The sequence below is a fragment of the Sinocyclocheilus grahami genome, unplaced genomic scaffold, assembly GCF_001515645.1.
Source record: "Sinocyclocheilus grahami isolate Dianchi unplaced genomic scaffold, SAMN03320097.WGS_v1.1 scaffold4.1, whole genome shotgun sequence".
In the NCBI taxonomy this organism is placed as follows: Eukaryota; Metazoa; Chordata; class Actinopteri; order Cypriniformes; family Cyprinidae; genus Sinocyclocheilus; species Sinocyclocheilus grahami.
In genome coordinates, this window is record NW_015505183.1 from 2,000,107 (window position 1) to 2,019,212 (window position 19,106).

Sequence of the window (19,106 nt, forward strand, 5' to 3'; positions counted from 1 at the left end):
TTTCTAGAATATATAAACCCTCTGCAATCGTCAAACACGCAACAATTTTTTTCCACAAATCCTGGATTAAAAATGTATCTTTTTGCAAAAGGATTATTCACAGACATGATGCATGTGTGTGTAAATCCATATTAGTACCGGTTTCCTTTTTTTTTTTTTTTTTGCCGTCAGCCGTCCATCCAGGATGGGCTTAATGGATTTTTTTCCACAAATCCTGGATTAAAAATTTATCTTTTTGCAAAAGGATTATTCACAGACATGATGCATGTGTGTGTAAATCCATATGAGTACCGGTTTCCTTTTTTTTTTTTTTTTTTTTGCCGTCAGCCGTCCATCCAGGATGGGCTTAATAGACTGTTGCCAGCACTCAACTTCTTGACAGATTGAAAATCGTTAGCTCTTAGCGTCTGACTGAGCTGTTGCATAATTAACAGGTGTTACGTCACTGCTCAGAAAGTTGCAGGTCAGTCTGAAGCAGATGTTCACTGTGATGGTCCGCAAATGAGAACCATTGGCTTGCAACATGATACAGCAATTCTCCTTGGTTGAATGCCATGTGTAAGCCATCATCTACTTTGTTCTACTGCCTTCAGTATTCAAAATACATGCTATGAGGATTTTAATTGGAATGTAGCAGTGTTAATATTTTTTAAATGTTTTAAATAATGTTTTAGGAATGTGTAAAAGTGTGAATAAAATTGTTGAAGCATTTCAGCTGTTCCAGTGTTGCTTTATGATGTCTCTGACACTGTATTCTATAATTAGACGCATTTGTCTGCTCTGAAATAAAGTGAGTTTGAATTACATTATGGGAAAATAATATAATATGTGATATATGATGATACTTTGATTATTGAAATGACTGACCACTGGTGTTCAGGGAACTATTCCCACACGTTTTCTGTTCTTACTGATTCAATCAGATTTATTGACTAGTGATCCTAATTTGAGCACATGTACACCAAAGCAAAGTGCAGATGTGTGGAACATTCATTTGAATTGTTCTTTTGCGTAATACATTCACTTTCAGAACGCATATCCAAGGAAATACGGTGGAAAATTTTGACCAGTTACACAACTTGGATATACTTAAGATTTTTTATGTGTATGGAGAATCACCAAGGTAAGCTTTTTACTCAACTAAACCCAGCTAATTGGATCAGGGCTATTATAACGTCATAGTAAAGTGAAAGTGACGTGTAGCCAAGTATGGAGTCCCATTTGTGCTCTGCATTTAACCCATCCAAGTGCATACAGTGAGTAGTGAACAAACACACCATGAACACACACCCGGAGCAGTGGGCAGCCATTTTTGTATGTGTCAGTCATGGTATGAAGGTGGAAGAAAGCGCTGGTCATTCACTCCCCCACCTACAATCCCTGTTTAAAATAGATAGAGGCATATTAGTTTCTCTCTTTGGCATAAGATCAGCATTTTGATAGGCAAACCGGTTCATTAAAAAGGTCAGCAAAAACAATTCTAATATTCAATATATCATTGATAGATATGCAGAAGCATGTGAATCTGATTTAATTTCCAACTGTCTTTTTTGTTCAGCAAACCATGCAAGTAATGTAGTAAAAATCCAGTGACTACATCAGCATAAAGAGGAAATAAAAAATACATAATTTCAGTGTTAGACAAGAATCAAAGATTTTTGAATGTTGAATCTTGTTCTGTGAAACATGATGAAATAAGAGTAACATTACAGAATAGGCCATTTTTAAAGATTGTGAATAAAACTTTGAAAATATATATACATAAATATACATGAAAATACATAAATTCAAAGCATGATACATTCTTATTCAATTTCAATAGTGTTCAAACGAAAAGAGTCAAAGGCATCATAGGCACAAACAAAGTTGTTTAAAGAGTTTGTGAACCCCAATAAATGTCTTTTATCCAAAAAGCTTCTCTTATATTGTCACTAAAAATAAAAGCTATTGTAAATAGTTGTTGAGCATTAAGATTACATTAGCTTGCGGAAAGTTATTTTACAGTTGAGAAAAGAAATAATGAATCAGCTAATCTAAAGAATGTGACAACAAAAGCAGAATATCCTACAAAAGTGTTTACAAAGATTAGTGTTACCTGATGAAACCTCTAGGATATGGCCTCATAACTGTATACATGAACACAAGGACAGACTTTACATTCATCCTGCAAGTGGGCCCAGACAGATCTTTGGGAAAGCTTTTTTTAATATCTGTCATAGCAAAACTCATGAAAGGTGCAGTGCAAAAATCAGTGTGTGAGAGAAACCAGCTGAGGTGTCTTTAAACCACACAGCGTGAATGAATGACATGTACAGTAAACAAGATAAGGCATTTGATGAATGTTAAACTCTACGTAGCTTTTGAGAAAATGTAGCCTACAAATCACGAATACCAACGAGAAACCATTCAACCGATCATCTGGTAGCATTGCTGGATTTCTACAACCAAGATTCTCTTTAAAAAATATCATGCTACCTGACAGTGCAACTACCACAATAATCCATGGAAATGATGTGCAACAGACAAGTTCCAGAAGTAAAAATCCCATTCATTTTCTCTGTAGGGGATAAAGACAGACCTACTGTGAGCTACAAAGTTGTTCATCGATGGTTTATGCTTTTGTTGAAGATGTCAGTCTGCAATGTTTCAGCGTATTTTTTTTTATAATTCTGTTCAACAGTGAAATTTCTGGTGAAAAACTACATTACCCAAGATTCTGCAAAGAAATCTTTACCAATCACATAATTGCCAGAAGCAAATCATACCAAAAGAACACTTAAGCTCCTGCCCATTCCCATGAAGCACTGCAAATAAAGCCAGTTTCCCTATGTTCTTAAATATGAATATAGCCTAATATGCATATTTTGCAATAAACAAAAAAATCAGTTTTTCTATTTAAAATCAACATTTTTAAATCAATCATTTATATATCCCCATCATTTTTAATTCTATTATGTCATTCACAATACTTTATGGGACTGTAGTTAAGACTTTAGTGCACAGTTTTGTACCTTTTTCTTTTTGTCCAATTTTCACTTTTTTTGCTTCAAAGTTTGTAATGTTGTGATGCACCTTGTAGCTGATTGGTTTGGATCATGGCTTATAACTCTTAAATAAACACTCAAAGAAAAAACTATGGGAAAAATGAATAGGAATACTTCTGGAACCGAGGCCATGAAAAAGTGGGTGGGCACTCTATCTATATTATGAAATATCAGAGCACTGAATAACATAACTGACCAATCAGAATCAAGCACTCCAGAGATCTGTGTAATAAATATCATCATTTGAAACCTTACTAAACTGTTGTAACATTTTAATTCTACAAATCAAGATATTTGAGCAGAAACTGTGGTTACCATGGTAAATGTTTGTAGGGGAGCCTAACAGATGGATTCATCATTTCATTCCAACAGTGATCACTAAATACATGTCCTCACACAAGGCTTTCATCTCAACAACATAGTTTGGTTTGCAGTTGATATGTCGCTCAAGAACATTGCAGGCGTGTTCATCGTCTTTCACACTCTACAGCAGCCAGTGGCATGTCCTAAATCTAGCATAATCTACAGCTGCCTAAATCAAATCCCTCCTAAAATGAGGGAGATCGGCACAACCATTAAAGGACACCGAGATCTTCTTTCATTAAAGAAATGTAAGTAGCCCTTGAACTGAGATTCAGTCACCTCTATTGTGTTTGCTTTACGCCTGATCAATATAAATGAATAAAGACTGTGGTCTGCAGGCAGCCTGCCCCGTCAAATGACGCAAATCTAATGGCGTCACACGCAGAGCTGCAAAGACAAAAAGCACCATGTGTGCAGCAGTATCATCGAGTGCTGGAAAGACTGAAAATGGTATCTGATGGAGTGGTTAATTTATGACTGTATATTCATAACGTGTGATTTTCTGGCGAGAATTAAGCATTTGTAGTCATTAAATATTTGTTTGCTCATCTCTCACCAGAATTAGTTCTAGGTCATTACACATGACAGTATGATGCTTTAGAAGCTGGTTTGAAAGCCTTAGAATGTACAGTACCTTCATACTGCCTGTGAGGTCATTAACTGACTGGGACTTACATTTCACACACAGCCATATGCTTACATATTTCAACTACATATTTAAAGGCAATTTTAGTAGTATACACTCAAACTAACTAGCGGTCTGCGGTGAAGGAAGTCACGCAGCATGAAACTGAAAATGTCCTCTGCCTGTCATTCATGAGCTGTAGTTTTGGATCTGTTGATGTCAAATACGTTCTGAAGGAAATGAAAGTCAGGTCCAGGTTGCTAAGCGACAGGGGGAAGAGAGAGGCCCCAGATGGAATGTTGAAGGAGAGAGAGAGAGAGATAAATCACCACTTCCCTTCTCCATCCACACATGCCCCAGATGTAAGCTGGAGAACTCAAGAGGACCAGAGCGCATGTGCGCACCCTCCTCACAAGCCCCCGTCCCCAGTATATGTGCACAAATCGTCCAATCACAATTGCGTACAATTAATCTGTCGTTCACACCAAGGATGATAACTATAGCGAAAACTAGAACTATAAAACTCTAATTTGTGAAAATAGTGAAGTCCACACTACAAATGTAACGATACCGTCACATACGAACGATATTATTGGAATCACTTACAGAACCAATTTTTTTTCCAGCAGATGAATGCTAAAATCTTTGCTAGCCAATCAGAATCCACTTGACATTAAAAAAAATTGGTCATCATAGATAAATAGGCTAAATCAACAAATAAATCAAGTTAATCATAACTTTTGTTATCTACTTTGTTCTGGCCATGAAGCCAAACACATGAGTTAAAATCATCAAGTAAATAAATACACATAAAATGAAATCAATCGTTTTGCTTATTTACTCTTCTTTAATATTGATGTGCCATATGAGAGTGTTCCCTGAATAGTTTACAGCATTCATTTGGAGAAATATTTTACCCTAAGGAAAATTTGGCAATTAGCCAAAATAATTGCATTAAAGGGCACCTATTATGACCCTTTTTACAAGATGTAATATTGATCTTGGGTGTCCCCAGAATGTGTCTGAAATTTCAGCCTTAAATACCCAACAGATCATTTATTATAACAGCTGAGAAGGGTCTGGCTGCAGCCTTGCACTTGCACTCTCAGACTTGCACTCTCAGACACTTGCGCTTCCGCTAGCGACTTCACTTGCAGTCTTTTATTGTTTTTATTTTGTTCTATTTATTGATTACTTTTTGTTTGAATCTCTCAACATTTTACAACAGTAGCCAGGTGGTGAAGACAAGAAGAAAGGAACTAAATTACAATGTCACTCTCCGCTACCTGCGACGTCACTTGCAATCGACATAAATCGTGCGTTTTGCCAATGGAGACAAGAAGCTGTGGTAATTAAACGATTAAAACTAAATTAGTACTATAACATACAGGGTCATGCAAGAAAAAGACAATACCCGCAAATCCGTGGCCACAGAACAGCAGAATATGAACGCAATGCACAGTCTCTCGTTAAGCATTTTCCTCCTGTAGAAAAACATAAACACTTAATATGGTTTAATGTATTAAGATACATTCAGTTCAATTAAAATATCAAATTCGATATATAGTTATTATTTAATGTACTACAAGGCAAACAGATGGCTATGAACACAATGCGCAAACTTTCACTTGTCCTCCCATACAGCAAAACCCTTAATGTGGCATAATAACGGACTAAGATGATATTCAGTAAGACAAAGACAATTCAGTAGCCTATATGTCTTGTTGTTGACTCAAAGTATATACAGACCAACAAATATGAACGTGCATTATGAAATGCATTAAGTGATTTTAAAAGGATCAACTCCGTACTGCCTGTAGCAAGGGCCAAGTTTGCCCATCAATGGGCTAAACTGATCAAGCATAGGCTCACTGTCTGCCTCTGGCCGCTTGGTCGTTACTTTAAAAAAACAAAAACGTATATTTAACGATCAAAAAATGCTTCAAACGTTTTTTAAATTAACTTCATAAAAAAAACGAAACGAAATAATCACTTTGCTATTACATACAAAACTGACGAGCCCAGAACGCAATGCGTTAAATTGCACGTTAAACCTTTTCCTCCTATAAAAAATCATTATAAATAAAACACATAATGTAGCTTAATGGACAAAGACAATGATATAAAAGAGCTGTAGACAGTTTATTCTATATGGAAAAACGCTTAACACGAAACTGTGCTTGTTGCACTTATTCTGGGCTCATCTGCTTGCCTGTACATATTAGTTATGTATATTAATAATGTAGAGGAGCATATTGAGTTTGGACTTTTTAGTCCATTATGCCACATTGTGCCACGTTTTGCGAGGTGATGTCCATATGGCAGAAACGAACGATCATCTCTTCTGCTTTACTCCTAGTTAGAGCACAAAATCATGAATGAACATCAGAAGGTATGCTGAAAGATACAAAACAACTTAATGAAATTTATCAGCCTTCATATAATCGCCCTATTTGTGTCTTAACCACGGTAAAGAAGGTAATACAACTTTTTTTTTCAAACCATCTTGTGTGCAGTCTACCAATAAGTGGCAAAATAACAGTGTATAACTTGAGGGTCATACTAAAAACCTTCATTGCAATGGTAAATTCAATTTAATAATTGAAAAAAAAATCTATACATTGAGAGATTTATATCTATCAACTTTAAGATCAAATGGTTGGGCCCCGACTTTTTTACGCCCCTCGGGATGGGCTTCGGGCCAATTTTCACGTCATAGTTCTGTTTTAGGCTTCTCCTTATTTTTATATTTTAGACATCCATCAATTAGTAATGAAAAAAATTGCTGCGCTGGTGGAAACAACACGAGACCGTGCTACCGAGACTGTCAAGAGCGGCTCGACGGTGTTTAGTGTCCCGCAGCAGCAGCATGTATGGTGCGTGCCGTCAGCACAGCTGAACAGTTCTGCGTTCAAATGCAGACAATAGGCTTAAGCTTGCCGCAAAGCACCGGCAAAAGTAATTACCATAAATGCATCAGGGGGAAACAGTAAGGAGATATTTGAGTTATTTACTAATAAACTAGTGTTTTCTGAGTCTGTGTCACAAGGATGAAGTTGTCGATTCTGACTCGCCATCTCCTCAGACGCGCCTTTAGAGAGAAGTGCATCTTTAAGGATTATGATCATAATGAAAGAGTTTTTGTTTTTGATTTGTTTTATTTCGTTAAATAGTAATTTAAAGCTTTCTATAGACATATTTATCATGTCTGTGAGGCATGTATTCCCTGAGATTCGGTTCATTTTTGTGAAGCGCTCCTGTTGAAGAAGAGACGGCAGAAAGCGCATCATGTTTGTTTTCTTTATTCTATAAAAGCACAACATTTTGTTGATATTGTGAGTGCACACAAATAAAAGTAGACCCTTTACAGTTCCGAATGATTTATTACTCTTACCTTTATGAGCAAAAATGACGGCGTATCCACTGAAAAAAACGCAAGCGATCGCGCTGGCGTCTCTATGTCCTGCAAAGCGCGCTTCAGCTTCCACTCTCCGCAATAACTATTGGATATAGCGCACATTTATCTAGGTTTAACGTTTAAACATTGTTAAATGCTTGAACTGTTTTATATCTATAGATTTTATTTTAGGCAAGTCGTGATGATTTGAGAAGGCTAAATCAGGGGTGGGCAAACTTGGACCTTCCAGGCCACTTTCCTTCAAAGGTTAGCGCCTCCAACCCTGATCAAACACACCTGAACCTGCTAATCATTGTCTTCAAGACTGCTAGAAGGCTAGGCAGGTGAGTTTTATCAGGGTTGGATCAAATCCCTGCAGGAAAGTGGCCTGGAAGGGCCAAGTTTGCCCATCAATGGGCTAAACTGATCAAGCATAGGCTCACTGTCTGCCGCTGGCCGCTTGGTCGTTACTTTAAAAAAACAAAAACGTATATTTAACGATCAAAAAATGCTTCAAACGTTTTTTAAATTAACTTCATAAAAAAAAACGAAACGAAATAATCACTTTGCTATTACATACAAAACTGAACTATTTTAATAGCTGTATAATAGCTATTAATAGTAGTATCAGCTGTTTTGGGAGAAGGTGGAAAAAAAGACGCGCTCGGGCCGGTAATTCTGATAAACTGTCGGACACGGGACGGGCTAGGGCGAATATGGGAGATTACTAGGGGGGACAGACAAAACAGATGGAGAGGAGAGACATATGTTGGAGAGAGAGAACGGGAAAGTGAGGGCAGGATTAAAAACAGACAGGTGAACAGACAGAGATTCTGTATATACAAGAGCTTTGTCATTCATTCATTATGGATGTAGACGCTCAGATAATCCCACTACATCATGGCCTAAATTCTGATGTACAAAGCTCTCATTTTGTCTGACTTTTAGTATATCAATCCAATGAGCAGATTAAAAATATAATATGCCCCAAGACTGCCAAATACATTGAGGTGGAGACCTCACATGGGACAAATTAGGATTCAGTGACTGAAAAAGAAAAGGTCAGTTAAAATAAAACAAAACAAAACAAAGATTTAACAAGAGATAAAGGACAAGTCATGCTATTTTTTTCTTTTCTTTTAATAGAAAGGCATCAAGATGAAGGTTCTTTAATTCAGCCCCTTAACTGTAAAAGCAAAGGGTGTTCATTTGCACCCCTTTACCACAAACAACAACCCAGCCCACCCGCCCCAACATCAGGCAGAAGAAACAAACACATTTACACAGTAATAGACCAAATGCTGTGACTCCCAGCAAAAAAAAAGTGTTTTCCCCCTTCAAGTAAAGACAAATAAATCACAATTATATATATTTTTTCAAAGATTAGGCAAGAATAACCCAAATACCACACAAATAGCAAATAAGGTTTGGGAGAAACAGAATTCACAATTACAGAGACAGACTATGTTTTTTTTAACACTTTGGACACCATTCCAAATTCTGTTCCAGTTACTGTTTTAAAGTGACTGAAAGATTTAAAGGAATAATTTACCCATGAATTAATATTCTGTTCATTTCTTTTTTCACCCTCATGTCCAAACCTCGGCAGTGTTGATATTTAGGTATTACAGTACCAAGACATAAATGCACTGGGAATATCATCTATTTAATAACAGTATCCGTTACCCGGTTTTTTAAAATCTCTTTCACACACAGACTCACAGACACTCTCACACACACACACACCCCTACTTCTAAGGGAGAACGGAACCCTCACTGGCCACGCCCCTCAAACTTCATCAGCCAATCACCTCCCTTACCTAGCATGCTTGAGAGCTCCACTGCAGTGCTGATGTCATGGGCAGGTTCAAGAGACTGTCTTTAGTCTGTAGAGCTTCAGTGTGGTCTTTCATCCATCGATCCTTTCCACAACTGCATTCAGTCTGGAGTCCTTCTCCAATTCTCCTTCCCTCGTTCTCTACAGAGATGTGGAAGGAAGCTTTTTCACCCGTCTCTGTGCCAGGAATGAGGACTCGATGGACTTCAGCTCAGGGGGTGGTTGGGAACTCTTCAGTGCAGAGTATGTGGCAGCCATCGCCCCCTGTGAGGAGAGAGTTGGTGAAGTAATAGACCACCATTTTTGTTCTATATAATACATTTAAGAGCCTCATGGCTGCGATACCTTGACAAGCTTGGCATCTTGATGTTGTAGCTGGCTGTTGGGAAGTTTGTCTCTCTGAATGATCCACAGATGCTTCAGGACCTGCTTGGCTGTGAGCCGCTGGTGAGGGTCCACATGGAGCATCTTGGAGACCAAATCCTGCATGAAAAATCGTGCATGAGACAAAATAAAAACCCCAATCCATCAGAGCAGTTTGAATGGCTATGTGGATGGGGGTGGGGTCATGGCCTACTTTGGCAGCATCAGACACTGCGTCCCAGTTGCCTCCCGTCAGAGTAAAGTGTCCGCTCCCTATCCGACTCAGAATTTCTTCTGGAGTGTCTTCTGGTCCATTGGCAAATGGTGTAAAACTGGTACAATTAAAAACCAAAGGAAAAATGAGTGTGGATGTGGGTGTGGGTGTGCTTTCAGATTTTATGTGGAAACTGAGTGTGCGATATTTATTAATAATGGGAGTGAATGTGTGTGCGATCTTACCCAGCAATCATAGTGTATAGTAATACTCCAAGACTCCAAATGTCACAGCCCTCATCATAGCCCTGTCTTTTCAGTACCTGCAACACAAAGCGATACGTTTCAGCACAGTCACTGAGAATAATAAATATACACAAAATAACACTATAATACATAAAACAACATATCACAAAAACATCACACTGACACCAGAGAATTTAAAGCCACATAGTACAAACTGTCCTTTGCTACAAATAACTCCTGTAGAGAAGCATACAAAGTCCCAACTAATGTGTTTTTCATTATCACTGTAGTTATAATGTAGTTATAAAACATTGGGCATTTAATATGTTTATTGGTCTACTCTATATAGAATTCCCCAGTTTGTTGTGAGAACAAGCACTCACCTCGGGTGCTACAAAGTTGGCAGTATAGCAGGGTGTCATGAGAAGGCCATTGTCTGCCCGGAGCTGTTTGGCAAACCCAAAATCACAGATGCGTAGAGATTCTGGATTTCCAGACTCATCGACATACAGAATATTACTGGGCTTCAGGTCCCTGTGCACAACCTTGTAGAAAAAAATTTGGGATTAAAACATCTACCTGTCGTCTTTAGGTGCAAAAAGCTTTTATATGTGCCAACTAGTAACTGTACCATTAATAGTGCAGCAGTTATGAAAAAGACTACATTATATCAAATTTAAAGTTGAGTGTTAAAATTGCCCCCACAATAGGCAATCGCACCACTTGAATAATTGTTTAACCCACTGTATCTCAAATAAGATGATACCTTAAGTAATAATATTATTGTCTATTAATATTAATAATATCCCACTCTATGTGGGATATATGTTATAATTCTGTTATATTTCAATTGCCCTCAGTCCCTCTTTACTATTATATTTTGGTAAGATTTCAAAGAAGAGTGGTTTAATTGAATAGAGTACATTTTTTCATTCTTCAAGTGAATTCCACTTTACCATTATATCAGTGTATGATTTCAAGGAAGAGTTGTTTAATTGAATTGAGTCAATTTTTTCATTTTTTAAGCACTGCTATAATATATGCTATAAAAAACTACAGGATGATAGGTATTAGAAGTCTATCTGTTGTGGTTCTTCTGGGAAAGATGTCAACATAAAAACTATTTATTCACAATAAATGTTGCAAACAGAGGAGAGGGTACAGAGGGGAGTAGAACAGAAGAGGGCCTAGAGAAGAGCCCTGGGGAACACTTTAGAGAGGGGGGGGGGGGGAGGCTCTGTCACAAGCTGTGAATCATAATAACATATTCTGTGCTAGTGGCAGGTTATTAACAACAAGACAGATGTAATTGTGTTTGTCCATGCATGTTTTCTCACCCCTTGAGAGTGCAGGTATTCCACAGTCTTTGTGATAGTGTGCAGCACAGCACTAGCCTCTCTCTCTGAGAAAAACTTCTGCTTGAGGATTCTGTCCAGCAGTTCACCTCCTCGCATCAGCTCAGTGACCAGGTACACCTGCTTCCCATTATCATACACCTGCACCACAAGTTTTTTATTAATTAAATTTGGAGTGGTAGCATTTTTAGCTCCCTGTATTGTGTGCAAATATTAAATTTCAATAATGCAGATGATTTCTGCAGATCAGTTAATTGTGAAATAATATGCTGTTGTACTAACATCTTTGAGAGTGATGATGTTGGGGTGCTGGCCGTATCTCAGCAGGATCTCAATCTCTTCTGATGGGTCAGTGTTTGTTTTATCAATCACCTATCAGAATTATACAATAAATGATGTACAGTATAAGTCACCTGAAGACCACATGCATCCAAAACTTTTTTAGTGAACATAGCCTTCATCTTTTTGTTGATGACGTTCAAGTAAAAGAACATTCAAAAGAAAATATATTTTTTATTTAAATAAATAAATAAATACAGATTTATACCACCTGAAACACAGATTTTAGGATTCATAACTACTGTTATTTTCTACAAAGCATCAAAATATGTCTAAAAAAACCAAACTGACTCTAAAATGCCGTTTCATCAAAAACAGAGTCACATATGCTTAGGTAACCTAACCAATAATGCTGATGTCAAAAAAAGAAGAGATCATTCAAAGCCACTTGTATGACATTCGTACAATATTTAGAGAGGTTAACAGAGTGAGGCACTAACCTTCACTGCATACTCTGTGTTGGTTGCTTTGTGTATGCAGCGTTTGCAGACAGAGAAAGAGCCCATGCCGATGTCCTCCTTCAGTATGTAACCATCACTGAACAAGATGTTCTTACCGTGAAGCTGCTGCTTGAAGACAGATACACAACAGAGAGTATTAGAACAGCGCCACACACACACACACACACACACACACACACACACACACACAAATAGTAAAATCTAATAATTATAATGAACACACTGTTTACATTCTTTCAAACACAGGCAAAAACACTACATACTATCATTACAGTTTGAACTCAATACAGAGAATGCTGGATAGCACAGACTGAAGATATCACTCATACGGAGTAAAGCCATTTACCTTGTGCAGAACAAATTTTTCACTAATCGCATCCTTCATTAACACTGAACCACTGTATCATCTTCATTAAAGTGCATTATGCTCACTCTTACATGATTCAAAGTGAAAAGGTAGAAATACTGCTCTCTAGTGGTCAGCCATTTCAAGCTCATTTAATCATAAATCATTGGATGTTTGGGGTTCAAAACAAGTTATACTCTAACCTCAAGCAATTTAATTTGTTTCATAAGTGAACACCTCTTAAACAGTCCTTGCAGGTGTTAAGGTCAGATATCCTTATTACTTTCATCATTGCATTTAAACAGCCATGACAAAAACTGGACACTGTAACTTTGCACAAAAAAAACTTAATTATGTTCTGTGCTAATTAACAGCATTCCACTGGTTAACTTAACTTTAACCTGTCCTGAACCCTGTAATACTGTCGTACACTGTCATAAAAGCTGAGAAGGATTGGCACATTAACCACAGCAAAATACAAAGTGTTATTTTCAGGTGTATTTCTACATATACAGTGGGGGAAAAAAGTATTTAGTCAGCCACCAATTGTGCAAGTTCTCCCACTTAAAAAGAGAGGCCTGTAATTTTCATCATAGGTATACCTCAACTATGAGAGACAAAATGAGAAAAAAAATCCAGAAAATCACATTGTAGGATTTTTAAAGAATTTATTTGCAAATTATGGTGGAAAATAAGTATTTGGTCAATAACAAAATTTCATCTCAATACTTTGTTATATACCCTTTGTTGGCAATGACAGACGTCAAACGTTTTCTGTAAGTCTTCACAAGGTTGTCACACACTGTTAATTCAGGAACACTAAATTGAAGTCGTTCAATAATTACTTAATAAAATCACATACAGCACAGCAATTCAATAATAGTGCCTTTTGTGGCATTTAAAGGGATAGTTAATTCAAAAATTTAAATTGTCATAATTTACTCACCATCATGTCATTGAAGGTTCAAAAAGTATGGAAATGCCAAAAGACCAAACTTTAAGTTGTTATTCACTAATTATCTTCTCATCCATTGAGCTGAGTCAGTGAGTTGAATCTGAGTCAATGAGTCAATGACTGAATCATTGAATCAACTTATTCACTGAAACTCAATCGGACTTCACTACTTAGCTCAAAAACGTTTTTAGTGAATAATTTAAATTCTTTCATGTTCATCAAATAAAGCTATTGTGTGACTTCTGAAGTCTTTGGAATAGGCTGCTTTTATGATACTTTAATGGTGCTAACTCACCATAATGTAGTTTAACCACAAACGGATGGTTGACGTCTGCCAGGATGTCTCTCTCCATTTTAGTCCTCACACGATCCCTCACTGTGACGAGAACAATTTCACACAGGTTTTGAGGAAATATTCGGCCACAGCTAACAAAGTCATCTTGAGCATGAGAACATTTTCTACTGCAAGTGACTGAAGCGGAAGTCTAAAACTGAAGTTTATCAGATAGCATATGTTTGTAGGATGTGTTGTTATCAGCTCTCATTAGATCTGTGAAGGGCTCTCTTTTTAGGAATGGAGAGAAATAAGGAGGAGAGAAGAAGAGATAGCTACTATGATTTTAGTGAACTGACACCTAAACCTAAAACCTCAGGTTTGTAAGCATGGTGGGATTTTTTGTCATTGGGGTGCACACTAAAAAACAGGAAGTGTGTGTACCCAACCCACAACCCAGTTTCACAGTTGAGGTAATATGCCAAAGAATTGTGTATACTGACATTGCAAATCCCATCTGATAGGTTTGACAACAGTATATGAAAAACTGGTAAATTCAAATGTTAAATTCATAATTTGTGTAATCCTCAGGGTTGGTATCTGTGGTTACACAAATACTGAGAGTGACACAAGAGTAAAGAAAGAAAAACAGGCCAGGAGAACAATGTGAAATGAAAGTAGCTGTTGTAGCGCTGTTTATGTTAGCAAAGGAAGCTTGTGTGGTTTGTGGTGTGTGTGTGTGTGTGTGTGTGTTTACACTAATGCTGTACCTTTGAGTGTGGCCTTTCTCAGGACCTTCATGGCATAGAGCTGGTTATTGTCAGGAGGGGTTACCTTTCGTACTAAAAACACCTGTGCACACACATACACACACACACACACACACACACACACACAAAACATGCTTTCACTCTACAGCATTATTAAACTGTTGTGCTGAATGTGCCCAAAAGCAACTCAGGTTAAGTCAGTTTTTAAAGGCACTGGGATATTTATTGCTATTAAAAGAACATAAAACCCCATTAAAAAAATCTCAGTTTTTCAGGTAGCACACCATCGGGCGGCAAAATTCACAATAAAATAACTGGTTCATTTTTATTTTATGAGTTAAAAAACTTCCCACGGGAAGTTGTATTGAATTGAATGACAGGAAGAGAACTTGACTGCATTGTAATTCAAAGAAATTCAATGCCGGTAAGTGTAGATATTCACAATGAACAGGTCATTGCTAAATGGGCGGGGCCGAGAGCCGTGGGAACGGAGCGAGGCCGGAAGCAGTAAATGATAATCAGTGACACCTGTGTCACTCACAGGTCTCGAGTACCACGGAGGAGCTCCGGAAGGATAAAAGGAGGAATGAGGACAGTGAAGGACGAAAATGTTTTTGTTGTTATGTTGTTGTTGTTTTAAGCGGCAGTTGTCCGTGAGGAACTGCCGCTTTTATTTTTGTTTTGTGTTCGTTCATTTGTTTATTAAAGTTTTGTTTAAATGGTCGCCAGTTCCCGCCGCCTCCTTCCCGATCTACAAACTTTGTTACATAAATGTAATTTATTTCTGTCATGGCAATTCAACCATTATTCCAGTCTTCAATATTATGATCCTTCAGAAATCATTCTAATATGCTGGAAACAGAAATCTTGTGTAACATTGTAAAAGTCTTCAATGTCACTTTAATTCTTTTTTTTTTCTTACTGACCCCAAACCTTCAAACAGTAGTAGTAATAAATCAATTAAAATGAAGCATACATTTTGGAAATCATGCATTTGATTGGAAACATTGGTTATTAAATCAAAATACATAATACAAAACAGAATTCTACATCCCGAAATTCAAATTTGATGCCGTTTTATTTGATTGCTACATTAATTCAAAATCAGCAAATTAAATGACCATTAAAGGAATTCTCTATTTAATTCTTAATGGTGATAACATGCAAGGGTTGTGTGTAGGGGTGGATTACTGACTCCAAATTAATTCACGTTTGCTCTGGCGTCAACCCTCTGAACATCATTACAAAACCACTATTAACAAGTCTTTGCTTCACAGTTCAAAGTCCACAAACACAAGACATATATGAATTTGTGCAGTACAGAAGCATCTTCTTTTTAAAGTTTGTTTATATGAGAGTCTCTTTACCTTTCCAAATGAGCCTTGCCCCAGCACTTTGAGCAGCTCGAACTGTGAGGGGTCTGCTTTCTCCGCCCCCTCCTTAACAACATGTGTGATGTTGATCTCCTTGATGTCACCATCCTCCTACAACACAAGAGACAGAGATGGATATCAACTACAGCTTCTGTCAGGATAGTTGGCATAAAACATATACAGAGCTTGATTATTAAAGCTCAAAGCTGGCTTAAGTGCACAATCTCCTATGAAGGAGTAAAATGAACTATTAGCCATTTTCTTTTTTCTCATTTCACAATAACTGCTTATGTATCATAGAGCAGATTATCATGTACATATGTTACTGACTGGTGTTCGCCATTTCAAGATTAACACCACTGTCAATAACAAATATCTCCTGTGATCTAAACAACATTATGAGATCTGAATTAGACTCAGAGGGGGCTTCAAAGAGCCACCTGTAGGAGACGGTTTCTAAAAAATGCTTATATATTATGATTATATCAGGGATTTTGTCAGGGATCAGGTGCATGTATGTGCCTTGAATTGAACCTGCAACTTCTGTGGTTTCATCAAAGACCATTAAGATACCACCACCACTTATTTAATAGTTATTTTGCAAGTTTCAGCAGCAAGGGTGCAGTTGAGATAAGTGAGGCGAAGTTCATGCAATTTAATGCCACATAGAAAAACACTTTAAACCTATCAGATCAGAGTGTGTAATGACTAGCAGTCTATCCTTTATTAAAGCTGATCAAAAGCATGTAGGCTCTGCTGAAAATAAAGTGCTATGTGTCAACATTTCCCCTGTGACTAGAGAGAAAGAGAGAGAGGTTAAACATGTTTAGGAGGAAATGGTTAATGGTTGAATCAAAATTAAACATGCATTCCGAGAATACAGTACAATAAAAGCACACACACACTGCTCACTAACACACTAACACATCAAACCCAGTTAGACTAATATCAGAAAAAACAGCTGCATGTACAGCTGCAACCTACAATGCTGACTAACTGACCAATAAAATCATCACTGGAATGGAAACATTACCAATCCGTCAGTAAATAAATAATTTAAAGAGATAGGCCTAGTTCAACTCAAAATTACAATTCCGTCATCATTTACTCATTCTGATGTTGTTCAAAACATTTATGACTTTATTCTGTGGAACACAAAAGATATTCTGAGAAAAATCAAAATTAAACATGCATTCCGAGAATACAGTACAATAAAAGCACACACACACACTGCTCACTAACACACTAACACATCAAACCCAGTTAGACTAATATCAGAAAAAACAGCTGCATGTACAGCTGCAACCTACAATGCTGACTAACTGACCAATAAAATCATCACTGGAATGGAAACATTACCAATCCGTCAGTAAATAAATAATTTAAAGAGATAGGCCTAGTTCAACTCAAAATTACAATTCCGTCATCATTTACTCATTCTGATGTTGTTCAAAACATTTATGACTTTATTCTGTGGAACACAAAAGATATTCTGAGAAATGTGTCAGTGTTTTTTTTTTCATACAATGGAAGTAAATGGTCACTAAAACGGTTTAGTTCCCAATAACTTATGCTTTACTGAAGAAGTCATGTAAGTTTGAACATTTGGGTGAGGAAATGATGACAGAAATTTCATTTTTGGGTGATCTGTCACCTTGTGGCAGATGCTACAGCTGATGTTTGTGTTATTGTGTTAAGTTTTATAGTTTATGTACACATTATCTCATTAAAAAAAGTCTACAGCACATAACAACTGCTAGTTTAAGTGGATGTTAGGAATTCAGTTTATGTTTACCAACTTTTCTTGTGGTTAAAAAAAATCTCTCTCTCTATTATTCTAATTACTTTGTAATTTCACAATTATTTACTTCAAAAGCCTCTCAGTTTTATAAAAATCTGAAATCCATTTATTTTTAGGGGCAATTTGTTGCAGTTTTAATGACGAACACAAGTCAGCAGAAGTTCAAAAAAGGAGGAATTCTGCACTTGACAGGTTTAAGGGTGTTGCTAACACTTGTATCATAAAAAAAGACAACAAACAGCCACAGCTTAGTGTCACGGAGCACTGAAGCACATCTCATAGCTGTTCTCCACCACATGAAAGATCCATCTGATGTCTTGTCTCGAGAAGAACGACAAAATTCAAGTAAGAAACATCTGACAAAATCAAACAAAATCTGAGTAATTCTAAGCAATTAATTAAAGAAAAGTTTGTTTACATATTCATACAACCAGTGTGGCCCTATTCAACAAAACAAATGTAACACTTCGTCTCAAAATACAACCACCCTAGATGCAAACAGCAACTCCTCTACAAACCAATGCCACTATACTGTGTGTGTGTGTGCACTGACCGTCCACGTTGTATGTTCATCGGTTAAAGCTGCACTAGACTGAGCCGAGTTTGTGGTGCTGTTCGTCTCCTCTCTGGACTGAGTGGCATTCGCTAAAGTCTTACTGTGCTGCCGCCTGAACAGGTAGAGATTCAATAACTGACTGACTTTAAACTTCCTCTTCTCTTTCTCCATCTCTTCATCCCTCCTCTAGCCAGGGCATTCCACTGTTACCCCCATCCTCCTGCAGTCGGGGCAGCCATGGACAACAAAACTCATCCCAGAGAGGGAGTGAGCAGATTCTGGCAGTGTGTGAGAGAGTATGGGGAGTCAGGGTGTGTGCTCTACCCTACTCGACAACTACAGTGAGGCACGCAGGAAGAGGAAGAAAGAGACTGAGACCAGAAAACAGAACTGGTAAGAGAAAAGAAAAGCACACACACAGAGAGAGAGAGCGAGAGAGAGAGAGAGAGAGATAGGAAGGAAGGGACGACGTGACAGTAATGTGTGACAGATGGAAGAAATAAATATATTACATATATATATATATATATATATATATATATATATATTCAAACATTTATTATAAAATACACTATAACATTTAAATACTGATTATTCTATTTAATAACATTTCTATTTATATATTCAATCTTAAAATAATCTTTAAAATATCTTTAATAATATATTTATATTTAATTATAAATATGTAAAAGATAGATATAGTTGAATAATGATTCATGTGCAGAATAAAAATATTTTTATTTTTATTAACATTACTGACACATTTATTTTATTATTATAGGTTTGTT

General features: G+C 37.0%; 2 protein-coding genes across 2 annotated transcripts; both read right to left on the reverse strand.

Moving 5' to 3' along the window:
• Window positions 1-9,029: 9,029 nt before the first annotated feature.
• On the reverse strand, window positions 9,030-12,347 carry LOC107582584 (ribosomal protein S6 kinase alpha-1-like). The gene is made up of 8 exons (XM_016268486.1): window positions 12,223-12,347; window positions 11,726-11,815; window positions 11,426-11,584; window positions 10,472-10,633; window positions 10,089-10,165; window positions 9,844-9,961; window positions 9,612-9,749; window positions 9,030-9,530 (listed from the first exon to the last, which is right to left on the reverse strand). Exons 1-8 carry the CDS (start codon window positions 12,286-12,288, stop codon window positions 9,408-9,410), a joined length of 933 nt encoding a protein of 310 aa, XP_016123972.1. The 5' UTR covers window positions 12,289-12,347; the 3' UTR covers window positions 9,030-9,407.
• LOC107583363 (ribosomal protein S6 kinase 2 alpha-like) lies at window positions 12,335-18,673 on the reverse strand. Its single transcript, XM_016269562.1, has 5 exons — window positions 18,316-18,673; window positions 15,956-16,072; window positions 14,589-14,670; window positions 13,840-13,920; window positions 12,335-12,351 (listed from the first exon to the last, which is right to left on the reverse strand). Exons 1-5 carry the CDS (start codon window positions 18,487-18,489, stop codon window positions 12,335-12,337), a joined length of 471 nt encoding a protein of 156 aa, XP_016125048.1. The 5' UTR covers window positions 18,490-18,673.
• Between the last annotated feature and the right edge of the window lie 433 nt (window positions 18,674-19,106).

What these genes read in the sequence shown, in the direction of transcription:
- LOC107582584 (XM_016268486.1), bottom strand. Translation starts at nt 12,288, where the DNA reads ATGGGCTCTTTCTCTGTCTGCAAACGCTGCATACACAAAGCAACCAAC. An exon ending in ACACAGAGTATGCAGTGAAG is followed by an intron (nt 11,816 to 12,222) that starts GTTAGTGCCTCA and finishes TAATTCTGATAG; the next exon opens with GTGATTGATAAAACAAACAC. An exon ending in CTATACACTATGATTGCTGG is followed by an intron (nt 9,962 to 10,088) that starts GTAAGATCGCAC and finishes TAATTGTACCAG; the next exon opens with TTTTACACCATTTGCCAATG.
- LOC107583363 (XM_016269562.1), bottom strand. Translation starts at nt 18,489, where the DNA reads ATGGAGAAAGAGAAGAGGAAGTTTAAAGTCAGTCAGTTATTGAATCTC. An exon ending in ATGAACATACAACGTGGACG is followed by an intron (nt 16,073 to 18,315) that starts GTCAGTGCACAC and finishes CTTGTGTTGTAG; the next exon opens with GAGGATGGTGACATCAAGGA. An exon ending in GGCAAGGCTCATTTGGAAAG is followed by an intron (nt 14,671 to 15,955) that starts GTAAAGAGACTC and finishes GTGTGTGCACAG; the next exon opens with GTGTTTTTAGTACGAAAGGT.